The 17545-nt window shown below is 45.6% G+C and overlaps 6 protein-coding genes across 6 annotated transcripts; 3 read left to right on the forward strand and 3 right to left on the reverse strand.

Annotated features, from left to right (window-relative positions):
* Nucleotides 1-3078: 3078 nt before the first annotated feature.
* On the forward strand, nt 3079-4046 carry DFL_003202 (uncharacterized protein; the record flags this gene model as incomplete). Its single annotated transcript, XM_067632108.1, has 3 exons — nt 3079-3537; nt 3601-3776; nt 3842-4046. The coding sequence occupies 3 exons, from the start codon at nt 3079-3081 to the stop codon at nt 4044-4046; spliced, it is 840 nt and encodes a 279-aa protein (XP_067490409.1).
* Nucleotides 4047-5924: 1878 nt separating this feature from the next.
* DFL_003203 (uncharacterized protein) lies at nt 5925-7297 on the reverse strand (the record flags this gene model as incomplete). Its single annotated transcript, XM_067632109.1, has 3 exons — nt 5925-6468; nt 6525-7042; nt 7115-7297. The coding sequence occupies 3 exons, from the start codon at nt 7295-7297 to the stop codon at nt 5925-5927; spliced, it is 1245 nt and encodes a 414-aa protein (XP_067490410.1).
* A 3846-nt stretch (nt 7298-11143) lies between these two features.
* DFL_003204 (uncharacterized protein) lies at nt 11144-11884 on the forward strand (the record flags this gene model as incomplete). The annotated part of the gene is made up of 1 exon (XM_067632110.1): nt 11144-11884. The coding sequence occupies one exon, from the start codon at nt 11144-11146 to the stop codon at nt 11882-11884; it is 741 nt and encodes a 246-aa protein (XP_067490411.1).
* Nucleotides 11885-12615: 731 nt separating this feature from the next.
* On the reverse strand, nt 12616-14421 carry DFL_003205 (uncharacterized protein; the record flags this gene model as incomplete). The annotated part of the gene is made up of 4 exons (XM_067632111.1): nt 12616-13775; nt 13843-14008; nt 14080-14121; nt 14209-14421. 4 exons carry the CDS (start codon nt 14419-14421, stop codon nt 12616-12618), a joined length of 1581 nt encoding a protein of 526 aa, XP_067490412.1.
* An 861-nt stretch (nt 14422-15282) lies between these two features.
* Nucleotides 15283-16059, reverse strand: DFL_003206 (uncharacterized protein; the record flags this gene model as incomplete). Its single annotated transcript, XM_067632112.1, has 5 exons — nt 15283-15318; nt 15442-15610; nt 15677-15681; nt 15800-15875; nt 15941-16059. The coding sequence occupies 5 exons, from the start codon at nt 16057-16059 to the stop codon at nt 15283-15285; spliced, it is 405 nt and encodes a 134-aa protein (XP_067490413.1).
* A 215-nt stretch (nt 16060-16274) lies between these two features.
* On the forward strand, nt 16275-17243 carry DFL_003207 (uncharacterized protein; the record flags this gene model as incomplete). Its single annotated transcript, XM_067632113.1, has 1 exon — nt 16275-17243. The coding sequence occupies one exon, from the start codon at nt 16275-16277 to the stop codon at nt 17241-17243; it is 969 nt and encodes a 322-aa protein (XP_067490414.1).
* Between the last annotated feature and the right edge of the window lie 302 nt (nt 17244-17545).

The following is a 17545-nucleotide window of genomic DNA, read 5'->3' on the forward strand; positions in this document are numbered from 1 at the left end:
CCTTCTCTCGTAAGTATTCTTCGGCTTGACTAATCTAGGGCAGGATACGAGAATGAATTTGCACAGATTAGATCTTCAGACCTAAATGGGACATGGGCTGAGCCGCCTTGATTACCGCGATAGCTGATCATAATGAGGTCACGGACTATTAGCCTCAAAATCTAGACTTCTTGCAGCAGTAGCCGTGATCCTGGGTACGAGACTAGCAGTCATCCATAACCACTGTATCAATATTATTAGAGAGTTCAATTGGTGTTGTCTCAATAATACCTAATTGGTGGCACTAGGAATACTGAGGGGGTATATATTGGCTTTGTGGAGGGATTGTCAGGTGTGATAGTCGAAACGTTGATTAAACCCTCACCACAATCAGTTAATTCCTGATTCTGACGCGAAGGGGGTCCATAGAGATGTGACCTGAGATCAATCTCTCGGTCTACCCTCCTTTTGCACCTTTTTGCAATTTTTTGTAAATACATATATTTACCTAAGTATTTTTTTTTCTTTTTTCTACAAAACAAAAAGAGAAAAGGAAGGAAGGAAGGAAAGACCATCAATTGCAATAATACTAGTGTTCGCGTTCGCTTCGTCGCCGGTGCGCTTCGACTAAGGAGTAAATGACGATATCAAGAACAAAAGCCAGCAGAATAGACGTATGTACGTGGAAACCCATCGAATCACGGCCATATACTGCTTCAAAAGAACGTTATGCTAATAGCCGTGTCGACATTTCGTTTCGTCCTCCAGCTGACTGAAGGACACTTGGGCCAAAATGCGGCAGGTGTAGCTGCTCTATGTCCTACCACCTGCTCTGTATACCCCGCCTACTGTGCATGCAAACAATGTACGTAATATCGTAAAAACGAAGTTGTAACTGGTGGATAAAATCTTGAAGTTGCAAAACAAGCTTAGACAGAGGAGGCAGATCATATTTCTCCAATCACAAACCCGATTTAGATGAGCTCGGATCATGATATCAAAAATTAACAAAACGGTAATCCTATTTAGTTTCACACAGTAAGAGCTGAATCACCTGCATCTTTGGTAATATATATTGTAGAATCCGTGCACGCAGGTACCCGCTACTTCATCCCGCCTTTCGACTTTTAAAAATTTTAATCAAGTCGGGGTTTGGCATGAATTTTCGGAGGCTTGTCCCCCGGTTTGTACAAAGTCCTAGATCAATTATCCAATTGGCCAATCTCATCTCATTTTTGAGAGCTCTGCATTGCCAATACATATCAGCTGAGGTACCGCACCCACACACGTATCTCGATGTATCCCTGCACCCTGAGTTTTTAAATGCACGTTCTAATCTAGTCTTGAGTTGTTCTAGTCTTAAAATCTTTCATCCCGTCTCCTGCAACCCCCTCAGCTATGGTATTGTGTACCCTAATATGTAGGTATAGGTTGTAACTTAAATAATAAATTTAAGCATTTTCTGCGCACGGCCATTTAAGCTTTCTATATCAGTTAAAACCTGAAACGAAAAATGATGCAACTGATAGTCACACCTCTAAGCTCCTGCCACCTGACCCTCAAGCCGCTATTCTAGCCCAACCCTTCAATATCATATTTTGTGCAGGTTGCGGCCGAAAAAAAGAATTTAGCTTTGACGCAACTGCCGCGTTTATGTGGGGATCAAAGCGCCGCAAGGATCATTGGGGTTTTCTTCTTCCTTCTCTGAGTGCATATTCACTGCTGCAGGTGCTATAGTATAGCCCGGTGCTATTAAGATTTGTGTCTCAAGGTTATCCAAGGTACCAAGTTAACCTCAAGTTAATCCGGCCAGTACAGCTCCAGCCGGCCGGAAAAACACGGCCGGCGTCATGTTTGACCGTTAGCCGTATCACAATCGATACGCTGATACGACACCCACTCAGTCCGGTCTCGTCCTCACCAACACTTCATAGTAAAAAATGCAACTTCGGCCATAGAAGTCAAATAGCTGCGAATGTGAGCTACGGAGACTTCTCGTCACACCATGAGAAAAACTTAACTTTAAATCCTCAGAAAGGTTTCAAGAGCGTCCACTTAGGGTTGTACGATGCGACCAGTCTTTACATCCAAGTCAAATTCACCACTAGCCCTAACTGCCTTCTCCATACCCCACCATTTTCCACCAAATTCTCAACCCTAGTCTCAATTAAGCGAATTAGTGGTACCAGGCTTCACTAAATCCTCATGCAGTTTGTAACCCCCGTTTATAGCGACATCGAAAACTGGTGTGCTGGAACCATAGACCCCGTCGAAACCGGTTATACATAGAACAGCCCCAATAGGGTGCAAGCTTTGTTTTCTCTCCTAATATTCCAAGGTAGCTCCAAGACCAGCAGGCACACAAATCTGCACAGGATGTCAGAAAGTAGTAGAGATGCGGCCATGTGGGCCCCCTGTGTTCTCACAGGAATGCAAGTCTGTCGCACGGACATCCAGACCGCCAAGACCCTGGCGGCTTTAGCGTTGGTGGGAAAGCTGTGGAATTTTTTCGGCCGCAATCAAATCAATTTAACAGAGCCGAACTACGAGGAAGAAAAAAAGAGTCGCCTCTTTCTTGGGATTTTGTATAGCTGTATTGCCCATATTCGGCTTCGGATTCAGGGGTGCTACTTTTGTGGTGAACTAGAGTGATATGCCTGCGCAACCGCATATTCGAACGTTGAATTTGCTGGTCAACGGTGCCAGCCATTTTGTGGCAACAGTTCCACAACCCGAAAACTAAAATAGTGCATGTCCAACCAGAATCTGGGGAAGACTTCTCCATAATAGCTAAGTTCTCTCCATATAAACGCCCGAAAAGAACGCTCTGAAAGTGGATAAGTGAGTAGGGTTTTGCTACAGCTCTTACCAAACATTTGGGTAGCGGGTTTTTTTCTTCCTTGTCGCTTCTCTATTAAAATTATTATATAACCACCTATTCTCGCTTCTACCGTTTCATAAAGTGGGACACTATCATTCCTTCTGCCTGACGATATTAGTCTACACTCTTTTTTTGATATAACTTTTTTAGTTTCTATTGCAATTGAAACATCCCCATCGATTGCAAAAATAATAAAGACATTCATAACGTCATTAAATATGTCTTTCTCTAAATTCCTGACGGCTTCCGTCCTGCTTGCAGCGGCTCCTCAAGTCGTTTATGGCCAAGCCAAAACATCGGTTTCTGGAGTTGCGCAAACATCCCTCTACTGGGATTGCTGCAAGGCCTCCTGCTCATGGGCTGACCACGGTTTCTTCGTCGGAAACCCAATAAACACTTGCGATATCAATGGCACCAGACTAACAAATTGGAATTTGGGAACCGGTTGCAGTGACGGCGAGTCATTTGCCTGCCAAGACCAGATTCCATGGGCAGTTAATGAGACCTTTTCTTATGGTTTCGTCGGTGCCTTTATTGATGGATATGGTGAAAGGACGTGGTGCTGTGGATGTTATGAAATTGAGTTCACAGATGGGCCTGTCAAAGGCAAAAAAATGGTAGTCCAGGCCAGTAATTCGAATTACGATGGCAACGGCAATTCTCAGTTTAACTTCGGTGTAGGTCTCCGATTATAAAATTTAGTTTCTGTTGTTTACTCGAGATTCTAATTGTGAATATAGATTCCTGGAGGTTATGACTATTCCGGCGCCTGCGCAAAGCAATTTGGTCCATCTGAGATTAACACCAAGGACAATGACGGTGTTCTTCGACGCGACCAATGTGATCTCCTTCCGGACACTTTGAAGCCAGGCTGCCAGTGGAGATTCGACTGGTTCAAGGATGCACAAAGGCCGAAGTATGTTCTCCACTAATCTAATTTATTCTTTATTTCTACTTCTAGTATACTAATGAAAACGATAGCATTACCTGGAAACGAACAGCCTGTCCAAAAGCCCTGACCGACATTTCAGGGTGCATTCGTTCAGATGAACAGCAGTTTATTACCAAAGCCGAGACAAACGACACACTTGCTACTCCATCATCGGCTGTTCCAATCGTCGGATCTATATCCGCGTTTTATACTTTTGCTTTTGCTGCTGCCCTCAGTGCTATCGTTGCCTTCTAAAGAACGGACACTGATTTTCGTCTTAGTTTTGGTGCCACCACGAGGTTTACGGTCTTTCTATCATCTCTAACTGTTTTTAAGCTTATGTATGCAGTTGGCAAGGAGGACGGATCTGGAGTTTATGTTTGATATTTCTTTCACTTCATATCTTTCTTTGAATAACCTTTCGATATTTCGCATTTTTAGTTGGCGGAAATTTTTATCTTTAAGGATAGCTTGGCCTCGGAGAATATTTTTCAATTCTCTGCATATGGTTTACTTGGATGTGCATATGTGGGCGTCAGGGGGAAAGCATGTATTTAACATTGAAGAAACTGTTTGCTTAAAGTATCATGATGTTATCTTTTTTAATCAACCAAATATTCCCCGGGGAGAATTTCATTTCAAACATCTCTTACTCGTAATTAGTATTTTTAGGGCAGTTGAATTTCCGTGATTGTGATATAACGTCCGTTAAAGTGACTAATCGATGTTAACAGAAATGATTGTCGAAATGGTATTCTCAACTTATTTTCCGATCGTCAGTGCTAGAATAATTATAAAAAAAACCTTTCTCGGTGCCTAGATCTGAGGTTCTGAGGTAGGCAGACTAGTTGCAGCAGAATCTCGCCATTCATGCAGGGTGAATTCGCGAACACCGTGCGGAGGTCGATCAAAACTTCGGCTGACTCGAATTCCATACTTCTCTTTGGCTTCCTTTTTCTGGGAACCTCAAAGTGCAAAATTTATGATGCCAAGTCATTACCATTCGTTTGGATCATGGAACCGAGGAAAATCAGATCTTGAGTCGATATATTGTCAATAAGAGGTCGATGCTAGAGAAAGTGGCTTTGCCACAAATGCAGAGTCGGGCTCAAAAGCCAAAGATCAGGACCGAATTATAGATGAATCCTCGGGTATGCCGAACCAAGGGATACCGTCAACCAAGAGCATCATGTAGGGAGTCTGCCCTGGCCATCTGACCCTGTATTTCCTTTTTTGAGACCTCGGTTTCCTTCGATCCGAATGGAACCTGGAAACCCGACTTCCTTTTGACAATTGAGACGGCCTTATTCCGTCCGTTTTGGCCGCTTACATTTCTCTGACCATAACACACTAGTTTTCGAGCTGATGCATGATAGAAGTTTTCGAAGGCTTTAATACAGAAATGGAAATAATTCCGTCTAGCCCGGCCGGCCGCACCACACCAAGATTCCATTCGATGAATTCTGGAGGCAAATCGTGTCTAAGATTTTGGGGATTGGGTAGGAAAGGGACGGAGGGCGGAATTAACGCAGCCTATTTTGCCGCTAGTTCAAATTTCTAGAGTCAACACAAACATATATGAGAAGGCTGATGCGCAAAGTCAGGGGGGGTCGAGGGACGTTCGCCTTGTATTTTTAGGTACCGATTGATTACCTTTTACTTAATATGAGGGTGGGGCCTGAATCATTTGCTGCATTTACTGTCTCGTCCATAAACATCTAGAGGAACCCGTGGTTTACGTACTGTATTTGCGAAGGAAACCGGCAAATTTCGTCAAAATGTTTCGTTGTTAGGGTTTGCTGGCACATTATATATTTGGACAAATATGTGGTCGGAAAAATATAATTATTTGTCATAAGTATTTCATGAATTTCTTGTGATGCGAGAATCAAAATTGTGACGCTCCAATATAAACATAAATCCCAAAGACGCCAAGCTTTCGGTACAAACGCATGAAAACGAATTTAGAACAAAGTCTGGATGAGAAAGAAGAAAAAGATACATTATAATGAAAGTAGCCCACCAATTCATAAACGCCCCAAACAATAAAACGCCACCCACCGGGCTGAAATACAGAACAGGAAACATAATTTAAAGGCTTCCGTTAAAAGAAAGAAAGAAAGAATAAAAGAGTTAATACTTCGGCGCAGTCGGCGCCGGCTTCTCGATAATATCATCACTTATGCCCGTCGTAGATACACTCGCACTTCTGTAAAAATTAATTTTCGTCTTACTACCACAACTCGCTCCATCGTGGTCGTCTTCCATTATTGTCTCTTCAAACTGTGGCTTAGCCACATGCACACAGTTCTCAAGATCAATAGTTTGATCTCCAATAGTAGTGTCATACAACCCCTTCCTCCTTGGTGGAGGCCGTAGTTTTGCGAGAAAACTCTCACGGGCGGACTTTTGAGTCTGTCCAACACTAGCAGTCGGACCACCACCGGTGATGCGAATAGGACTGCCGCCGCTAACGGCATATACTTGGCCCTCTTCCTTACCGAGCCAGCGGAGGATGAGGACACGGAGGGATGGGACACATGCGACGACTATTGCGGCACAGTTTTCCCAGTGGGTGATGGTGAAGATGATTTCGTAGGTCCAATCATCTGATGCCGAGACGTAGAGACGGTCGCGATATGTGTAATAAATCTTTGCAGCGCCGATGCCAGTGACGCTAGAATAATATGTTAATGTCATGTATTCTATCGGGTGAGAAAGTATGTAACTTACGCTAAACTAAGGGAAAACAGAAAGACAACGATCATTCGATTTCGAAGGCTGGCCTTTTGCAGCTTCCAAGTAAGATAGCAAGGAATAGGGAAGATGAGAAGATCGGTAAACATGTTGATGCACACTTGAAATATGCTTATCCGCCCGATAACGACTCGACCAGAACAACGTAGCCCACCGAATGTAAACTCGTGCCATTTATTCCCCGACCGCTGAGGACATTGGAAGATGAAGAATGTAACAACAATAAGGCATGATACCACGTTAACGAAGAAGATGCCATACACGAATTTGCGAACATTGTCAATCACGCCTCCTACTTTGAGGAGAAGGAAGAGAATAGATGCCTTGACTAAAGGAAGAATGAAGGCATTGCAGACATTGAACCATGTTGTAATTTTATAATTCTGGTCCATTGGCGGCTCTAATCTTCTTTGATTGACGTCCCATAGGTGAATACCAGTGTGCCATAATTTAATATATCTCCATGACGGATATATTATAACGATGGATAAAAGCTGCTTCAGTTAGTTTTCCGAAGATTATTGTATATTTTTGGTCAAACCGGCCAAGGCACTGGGAAAACTTACTGTTGCAAGACTAATCGTCAAGTCATCTAGCCCCCATCCAGATTTTCTCTTCGCATGTAATCGCAAAGATGTGAAGGCAAGGGATATCAGAGGTGTACCCGTCACCACTGCTAATGCGAAGTTCTGTCTATGGTAGACTCCTGGCTTTTCAGCAGGGCCCCATGCATCCCACTTCTCTGCCATGATGACTATAAAATGTGTTGACGGTGGTTGACAAGACCGTCAACTTGTGGAACCAACAACTGAGGACGACAGTCTTCTGGGAATGCGTTAGATAGTGGGGCGTAGGCGCAAACGACCCAACAGGCCTATTATAATATAATGACGGTGATAAAGGTTTAAAGATTGAAAGACATTTAAAACTTCAAAAGAGAGGGTGAGAAATATTATTTGGGAGCAGGAACCAAGGGGGACTAGCAAGCGGTTTTATTCTTTTGATCAGACAAAGTTAAATCGAGGATTCTTCAGAGCCTTCTCCGCTACCCGCTAGAATGGAGATTCTGGGGCCGAGGTGGGTTCGACAGCGTGTGGGTCTGAAGGATGGCTGATTCGGCTTGGGATTGGAGGAAATTTGGCTCAGGCCCTTCTACCACTCACAAATAGTCCGGGGTTTAAGCCAAGTGGGCCATGGGCTTGGTTCGAAAAATACCAACCCTTTGAAGAGGGAATGATCTGTGGCAAGGATTGCGTTTTGGGGCATTTACGAAATAGTGGGTCCCTTGGATATACCTGATGCAGTAGACGAATCACATATTGGCCGGGTATTTGGTTTCTGAAGCCAAAAAGTCGGGATATCGAGGTTATAGTGGCATGAATTTATTTTACATTGTGGCCGTGCGGGTTCTGGACTTTTGCAAAGAGATCGACTGTTGGGATCTCGAAGTCGCAATCTCATTTTAGATCTGCTACTAATCTATAATATCAAGTCCTAATATCATGTTCAAGCTACCAAAACTCGCTATACTGACTCCGTCATAATTGTGAATCCACTTAAACATCAAACACTTTCAGGTGGAAACTTCTATGTCTAGATGGGAATGGCCCGAGAAACCTGAAAATCTCGACGGTGCGACAAACTTGTTTGTGGATCGGTGTGCATTCCATGTGAGGTGTGGCTGCGACCTGTCGCACAGACAGCCGTCCCCGAAGGTACCTCACCAGACTAGTACAGTCAAGGAAAGTTGTCATGCTCTGCATCTACGCAAATACCGAAAACCTGGGCGCTAAACTTAGTTTGTGCTCAGTCCGCTGGACGGTGTCGAAATTCTAGTAAGTACATTTTAGCCTGTCTTTCCACCGAGATATCGTGTAGTAGATTGCAATTGCATTAATTGGGCGTGGGCGTGGGCGTTTTGACTTCCTGGCTTTTCGTCAAGTTCTGGCTACCGGTTCTAATGCACTGATCGACACCAGGATTGGGACGTCTTAGCGGTCGAATAGATTCTGCCAATTTGTTCGTTTGGAAAAGCTGAGTGCCAAAGTTGAAGAACAAGCCATGCCCAGAAAGTCTTCGGTTGATAGTATTTCCGCGCCATCGAAACGAGTCAGTCAGGAAAACAACGAGTCAGAGTGAAACTTCAACGCAAAAGCTCAGCTCTGCAAATTATGTAACAGCATGCGCAGCCGAGGGTATTAACTCAAAGCAGATGCAGGAAATCAGTTGATAAACGATTTCGAAATATATTTTTGATCTACAAAATATGTTTTACTTTCAGCCTCATTTAATATACCGCATATGCGCCTTAAACAGTGGGAATTTAGCTCGGGCGTTATAATGAGACCATATCGGTCAAAAATCTCGGAGCATGACGACCAAAATGTATGTATCCACTTGCCACTTTTCCCGGACCGCTAGAAAATCCGTGAACGTCCTTCAAAGCTACGGCCCGAGGAAATGTGGTTTGAAAACGGTCCCCAACCCCACACTTTGTTTGTATATGTATATACCTACTGAGCAGGTATAGAGTATGTAGTCAATGTGGAGCTATGAAGAGATGTCAAAACGTAGGCAAGAACAAAAAAGTTACGTTCTGCATGGTTAGTGCTAAAAGAGAATCCCGAAAATTCCGGTTAGTGAAATCATAAGGGTTAGCGAAGAGGTCATGTTTTCCGAATACCATCAGGTGGGGAAATTTCGCGTTCTTCATCCTCCTGCATCAAATATCAAAAGGGCTGCGGCGAACTACTCCATCTTGAGTTTTTGATTGATAGTTAAAGGAGAAGTGAAACGACCCGCATGGGCGTGTCAAATAAAGTTTTTTTACGGTTCTATATCCAGTGCTCCAACCACTTCTATCAACTCTGGTGCCGCGAGGCGTGAACTTCGTTCAACTGCGGGATGCCGTCCCTCTGTCATCACATCAAGACGACGTCCTTCGAACCGCTGAGATGCATTTCTGTTGAGCGAAATCGGCCTCACTAACCTCTTCAAGTCGTCGAATTCGAGAGAAAAAAAAGGACTGTGCACTGATATCCCGTCTCTGCAAGGACATTTAAAATGATGCATATAGATGCAGGTCGAGCTGGGGAACTCAAAAAACTGGTGATCGACGTATACCGAACTTGGGATGAATCATGGACCCCCTGGTGAGTGCATTTTAAAATGAACCTGTCCAGTTTTAAAAATGCAAAATAAAATGTTGAAGAGCCACCTGATCTGCAGATACCGAGATATATGCAAGCCGACCTATGCCGTCTACCTTGGTTTGCGAGTTTAATATCTGTGCGTCAAGGTCTCGCCATGCAGCTCAGCTAGGATCCTTCGAATTCCAAAATTTTCTGCCGTTGAAATAAAAATTTGGCCGCGGCAACTGAAGGAAAAGTTGGAAATCGAAACGTCCGAGTGCCGGGGTGCACTGATTTGGAAGAATGTAGTTTCGAGGCCTGAGCGTTGAATAGTTTGGAGCGGGGTCATGCTCCACCCAGCACAAATAACGAAAACACCCTGTTCCACGAACTCTCCTGTGAGGTTGAGTCGAATCCGAGAGATTTGTAGAATGATAAAGTTTAAGGAATTGAAAACAGTTTTATGTTCATGAGGCAGATAGTGGTTTCCTTTTAAATCGCAGTTTTAAAATGCAAGAAATCGATCTTCCCATGCCTTAAGCCCTGATCATTCAGCAGCAAAGCCCCATACAAACTGAGGGACCGGATGATTTTGGAGGGTGGTGAAATTCGAGCAGGGATCTTTTGGGGCCGTGTGTCCAGCCAAGGGGCTAGTATCAACCAGCGTCGAGATATAGCCTCCCATTCGCTGCCGAAACGAGTCCATACGAACCCCATCTACTGTCTCAAACGGCAGCGAGGCGAATCGATACCATGCAGGGCATTCATCATTGCTTTCAGTGTATGCTAGCTAACGTTGGTACGAAGTTAAGGAATTTATCTGTCAGCATCACGATAGGCCAATTGGCGGGATTGGAAGAGGTTCAATGTCTTTCCAACACATTCCAACGCCACGTCGTCCTTTCGCCTGTCTTTCTGTGTCTTTCCTTCGACCGAACCACGAGAAGTTAGCCAGGACGACGAGGCGACATCTGATATCCTCCGGTTGGGGCTCGGACGATCCACATCTTGATCCTCCAGATGTTGCCGTCTTCTCCGCCTGGGAATAACATTGCCGAGTTTCCTTTCGAGCAGGCATCCGCTCCCTTTCGGCAATTCGGGTCACTATCGCGGCTAATATCCACAGGTCGGCGATATCCGCGAGTGCATAACAAGCGCCGTGCCTCCTTTCTTGGGACTAATCTGGGCTCTCCTGGCGACCAGCTCATACATACATACTTACACATTAGACGAAAAAAATCACAATCGCTGCATGTCACAAATACCTGCTTTATATACCTCATCTTCTGCGGTGCTGTCGGCAGTACTGCGTTCTTATGCTGCGCTGATTGGGATACTGGTTGTCCCGTGCTCACGCCAATAGCCATTCACCCCCGGCCGCTTGCTCAATCTCAATGGGCTGATTGCTCGCGGAAGTGAACCAATCATACTGCCGAGACACCATACCACGAGGTCTCCTCCGCCATGTCCTTCAGTTCCATCTTCTCTGAAAAGAGACATTCCAAGGAATCATCGTCTTCTATTTCATCCGGTCATTCTATCCTTCCAAAGTCGTTGGTCGACTATATCCACTCCGTCACTGACCGCGCTCCTGGTTATCCTACTGTTCCATTTCAGGTTGTCTCAGATCTCCACCTAGAACTCACGGACACAGTCCACGGCAATCGCGGATACTTCGAGTATAATATCGCGCAAAATTGCCCATACTTGATCCTTGCAGGGGATATTGGGACTCTCAACCAACCGGACAACTACCTAGCGTTTCTACGCCGCCACTGCGAGATCTTCGACAAGGTATTCCTTGTCCTCGGAAACCATGAGTTCTACGGTACATCCCGTCGTGAGGGACTCGCCAACCTCGAATCGTTCTTCGAAGATCCCGTAATTGCCGAGAAATTGGTCGTCTTGAACCGTAGCCGGTATGATATACCGGGCACAAAACTCACGATTCTGGGTTGTACCTTGCAATCTGAGATCCGACCGGAACAGCGCGCCCTTATCGAGAGTAAACTAAACGATTTCCGCGTTATCAAAGACTGGAAAGTTGACGATCACAACGCGGAGCATTCGATTGATATCGCGTGGTTACGCGATCAGATTGAGGAAATCGCGGAAACCGAACCTGACCGGAGGATATTTGTTGCCACTCATCATGCGCCGAGTTTTAAGAAAACGAGTGCACCTCAACATGAGGATTCCCCTTGAATTCCGCATTCTGCACGGGGATATTGGAGGGCGGCGCCTACAGAGGTTGGAAGGGTAAGGATATGGTGAAGGCTTGGGTGTTCGGCCATACGCACTGGTGCTGCGATTTGATAATTAGCGGCGTGAGGGTCGTCAGTAATCAGAGGGGCTATTGGTATGAAAATACCGTTAGGGCAGACTATAGAGAGGACCTGGTGCTGGAGGTATAGATATACGTCCCTCTGATCCCATAGCTAGCTCCGAGGCCGGGGGTTATCTACGCATATATCATGTGACATGGAGGTGGCTTGATAAAAGCTGGGCATATGGCCAGGGTACCCTTATAACGCGTTGGGTATCAGAACGGTAGCCGTCGTAGCAGATAATTCGATTTGCATCTAATTGATAATTGGGCTTTGACGAGAGCATCAACACGGCGCTTATAGGAGCAGCTGTGGGACATCGTATCGTCATTATCATGTATTGTGTACGAACGGCATTTCGGAGTGGGGAGGAGTTCCGGCGATTTGACGTGTGGATGATGTTATGAATTCCCTTTGTTTTTTTTAATCTGTCATTCGCGATCTTCTTGTCTGCATTATGCTTTATATACATGAGTGACGATTTTCTCTCAATTCTCGGAGATGCTTTCGTTTTGTAAGTGGAGTATGATGGGTGCGAGTATGGTATCACGGCTAGCCTATAGACTACAAATAATACATTTGAGAAGAAAGTATTCAAGATCAGTTGCCTTACCAGTCACCGGCCACCAAGCTGGCGGAGGTCAATATCCGCGTAGCCTCCTCCTCGATCTCTGCCTTCCTCCCCATAGTTCCCGCAACGAGGGCAAAGCCTCTGGCAACACCCCCTTGTGCCAATAGCGTCCTCGCCATAGTCGCATCTTCGAGTTTCTCCCAAGGTTCGTCGTAAACTCTTTCCGTCTTGTCAAGATCCTCCTTTTCATTCGTACCCATAACTTTATTCCATTCCTCGGTCTTCTCCTTTGATATCTTGGTCAGTTTTAGATTTCGGTGATAAAATAATGGGTTTTCAGGCGATGCCGATAGGTGATGCTTCATAAATGCTACGTTGTGGAGAATCATATTCTCCACTTCGCGAATTTTCGTGTGATGTGGGAATGTGGAGGTGTATGCTAGGAGGCCTTCGATTAATAGATGGGTATAGTATGGAAAGTCTGCCCAAACGCGTTTTTCGGGGTTCGGGGCCGATACGTTAAAGATTGCTTTATATGGTGTCACCGCCGTTCCAGCAAGCGTGTGAATTGTTTCGGTATAGTCAGGGATTTCGGCATCCTTGGAAATTTGAGATTCTTGGTGGAGCAAGCAGAGCAAGTGGAGTGCCGTCCCGACGTTATATGATAATATCGTATGCTCGTCCCGCTTCCAACTCGAATCATCGGATTGAGTAAGCTTGTCGGCGATAAGATGTGTAAGAGCATCGCCCTTCTTATCCTTCTCCGTGATGAAAAGTGTATCAACAAGCCAATCACCACACTTCTGTGCAAAGGATATGAACTTTTGGACATCCTTCTCCATTTCTTCTATCGATTCATCCGAACCGGGTTCCAACGCCACCCAATCCGACTGCTTCTCCTCATCTGTGAGTTGAAGCTTGGCTGCTGAAGGGTATGATTTTAAGTTTTTGATATGGGGTTTTAAAGCATTGGCGGCTCTGAGGAGTGCGACGCCGGCTATAGCGGTTGAGCAGCAACATCGGTCGTTATGCGGTGCTTCGTCGCCTACGTGCCATTGTATACCTCCGGGTGGAGAGTCGCGGCTCGTCCAGCCTGTTATGAGAAAGTTGCATAGACGGCGGGCGAGGTCTAGGTATATTGGGTCATGGAGCAGGAGGAATGCATCCGTTAATGCTATAGCAATCTGGGCGTTGTCGTCTATAGAATTCCAGAATATATCAGGATTAGAATATCGTGAGAAAGGTATAGCATAGTTTGCACAGACCGTAGTAAACGTCAGAATCCCCTCTCGCATATAGCCAAGCCGAGTACGCTTTGAACTCTGGATTATAATACCGTTCTCGGAGTGTTTCAATTGCCGTTGAAATGTTATCGCCATAAGATCCAGGTGATAGTCTTTCCGCCTCAATAATAGACTGTAATCCTAAAGTCTTATCGTGATGTCAGACAAACCGCTCTCAGCAAGTTAAGGTTCCGGATAAGGCTCCGGAGGTACACATACAAATGTCCAAACGGTATATCCATTGTATCTCCCTAGTAGAACCTAATACAACATAGTACCATGTTAGTTTGCTATATCAAACCGGTCTAGCGAGCGTCAATCCCACTAAAACTGGAAGAAGTAGCATACCGTCTCCGCGCTTGGCCGCTCGTTACAGAATAAATCGACATCCGTCTCCCAAAACCTCTTCCAAATATCATCTGCCAGCGCCAGCGTATGTGTTTTAAGCTGTGAAATAAACTCAGTTCGATATGTCTCGTTGTCGAAAGGGTTTTCGGCCTTTGGAGTGGGTCCGAGTACTCGGGAGAGCATGGACCCAACGGAGGATATCGCGGAAAACATCTTTGAAATATCCGTCGAAGAGAAGCCACTTTAAATTTTAGGGGGCTTTTGATATGGCGAAACTATGGGGTAGGAAGGGTTCTGGATTTGGTAATATCTCTCGACCAAGATATTTTCGGCAAGAGGAAATCGGCCTGTGACATCACAACTAGGTGGGGGTGTCGGTCTCGCTAAAGCTTGCGCAACACATTGACGTGTTGTATTTAGGGACACCAGGTTTCGCTTATATAATGTGTGATGGCGTTAGCTCGAGAATATGAAGATAATCAATGGATCACGTAGCGTACTATCGTGGATCGGGGGTTTCATTAATATTAGTGTGGTGGAAATATGTGGTCGGAGCGTTCTGTTGCATTTTTGTGCTTAACACATCTTGGCATTCTTATTCTATAAATCGTGTTCCTACCGACGTTCTTTCCAACCAATTCCCTTTGCCTGACTTTGTGAAGAAAACGAATTCCCTTTGTTCAACTAATTTCCGTTATTTCTTATTATGCACCTATTCTAATACGCATTGCTGCTTTATTATTTATATTATTCTTGTTGTTCAGTTCCGGCTGCCCACCGCTCCATACCATCCATTTTACCGATGAAACCCGATGGGCCAGCTGGATAGCTGGTAGTCTCCTAGAGACCACTTTGCTACCTCACATTAGTATCTTGTTGAAATTAATATCAGGAAGATCTATTCTGGGCACAGTATCGTTACCGGAGGCATAGCTAGTATTAAAACTGACGATTGCAAGATCGTTTTTGGCTGGCTCCCAAAATTTCGACAGTATAGATGACAGGGACTCGATTGAGTAGTTATAATAGCCGAATGAGTCCAAGTTGACCGAGGCCTAGTTTGGGATATGTATGTTACATTGAGACTGCCTTTAGCTGAGCATATGACCCCTAGGGTTTCAATTTCAACACAGAACTGTAGAGCTCCCACAAAAATATTTCGTCGATAAAAGGCCTACTGTATTGGAGACCAAATTTTTTTTCTCTTCTTCTCTTCTCACAACTCGCACTCACATCCACCCCCAACTTCACCAGTTTGCAATCACCGTCACCATTATCATCGCTATCATTATCATTATCATCATCACTATCATCATCACTATCATCATCACTATCATCATCACTATCATCATCACTATCATCATCACTATCATCATCACTATCATCATCACTATCATCATCACTATCATCATCACTATCAGTAAGTAGCCTTCATTCGCGTCTAGTTTTACTCTTCACTGCTTCATACCTCCTCTTTATCCCATCAGAACTCCATAAGGCCTCTCACAAAAATATTTCGTCAATAAAAGGCCTACTATATTAGAGACGAATTCCTTCCCTCCCTCCTTCTCTTCTCTCAACTCGCACTCACATCCACTCCCAACTTCACCAGCTTGCAATCACCATCACCATTATCATCACCATCATCATCATCATCATCATCATCACTATCAGTAAGTAGCCTTCATTCGCGTCTAATTTTACTCTTCACTGCTTCGTACCTCCTCTTTACCCCATCGGAACTCCGTAAGACCCTGTTATTGAAATCCCGATGCTGAAATCTTCTCCGGTACCGTGTTTGAACCGTTGCACTTGTCGTCTTCTACCTTGGACCTCTTGTTTTGAGAGCATTGCTCGTTGCAAACAAAATCTTTCCTGCAACTGAGACTTTTCAGTCCATTCCCTTCTCTCCCCCTCTCTTCTCTCCCTCCCTTCCTTCAACGACGAATTGTGTTATCGGCCACCCTTCTCTGCATTAATATATCCTTCTTCTGCTACCCAATCATCCTGAAATCTATTCAGACTCGTTGTTCCAACCGCTAACGTACGAACAATACACGATAGAAATGCCACCACAGCGAACACAGAAACAGGCGCGTTCGGCCCCGGGTCAGCTCCATAGAGCACCGTACCGACGATCACGATCACCACAACCACAGGTTACTACGATCACATTAATCGTGCCTATGAGCCCCACTTCGGGTTCCCCTTCATCTTCTCCGTTTCTTCTGGGAGAGGCCGGAGAAACAGCCTCACCGAGACCGATATCTCCTCTACAGCGGCGTCGACACGGGTCAGAACCTTCTCTGGGGGTGCTACCCGTCCCGTTGAAGAAAGTTTCTCGCGGTAGCATCGAGAAGACGACCAAGAAGTCGTCTCGACAATCCGGTCCCAATGCCACGAGTTCTCAGAGGAAGTCAACGAAAAAGTCGAGGGCTACACACAGTCGGCGCCCTACGGATGCTGAGGCGGTCAGGCTCCTTGACGAAGCCGGGTCCGCAAGGCCTGAACGTTTAGTGCGTTCGGGCCAGCGTCGATCTGGAGTCAGGAGCCAAGGACAGCCGATGACGCATCCGGGCGTTCGAGGGATGGTTCGACGACGGGCCGTGACTACAAATACCGGAGCCCCTGTTGCTGTCCTTAATGGTCAGCAACTCGGTGTCGAGGGTAGAGTAGCACCCATCGGAGGAGAACCAGTTCCTGCCTTACGACAACTGGGGCCGCGCGACCATCTCCTGACCATGACAGAACCAACTGCCGAAGAACGGTACCTTCAAGGCGTTCTACAGCTGAGACGAAGAGTCGAGGAGACTTTCGTTCCGGAAGGTCAGCAAGCGCGTGCCCCGGCCCCACCTGTGCCATCACGAAGAGTCGGCCTCTCAGAGATCCCCATGAATGTTTTAAATAATGGTCCCGTAGTAGTCGGGGGGGGAGAGGTCCGGCAAGGTGTTGTAACCAACCATAGACAACCACGCCAGCGTCCGGGAGCCCGAACCTACCAGGACTACCTTAGGGATGCTTTTGGTTTCAGGTGAAGGCGGACCGGCAGTGCGTGGTGTAACAGCATCGATGTGACGTGTGGGGCGAATAGTTGGCGACAAGGGAAGGTAGACATCATATTAAAGGAGGTCCACGAGGGGTGAATAACGACGACGAGGAAGGCGAATTCGAGTGAGTCATCCGCCCTTGCTTGACAGATGCACGGGCTCTACGGAACGTGCCAGGCGGCAAATTTTTATATTTTTCATTTTGTTAATATTCGCGATTTCCTTAGCTTGCGGCGATACCTACGATACCCATTCCGACGCATTGGAGCCCAAAGGTCCCGGTTATATTA

The sequence above is a fragment of the Arthrobotrys flagrans genome, assembly GCF_004000055.1.
Source record: "Arthrobotrys flagrans strain CBS H-5679 chromosome Unknown unitig_0, whole genome shotgun sequence".
In the NCBI taxonomy this organism is placed as follows: domain Eukaryota; kingdom Fungi; phylum Ascomycota; class Orbiliomycetes; order Orbiliales; family Orbiliaceae; genus Arthrobotrys; species Arthrobotrys flagrans.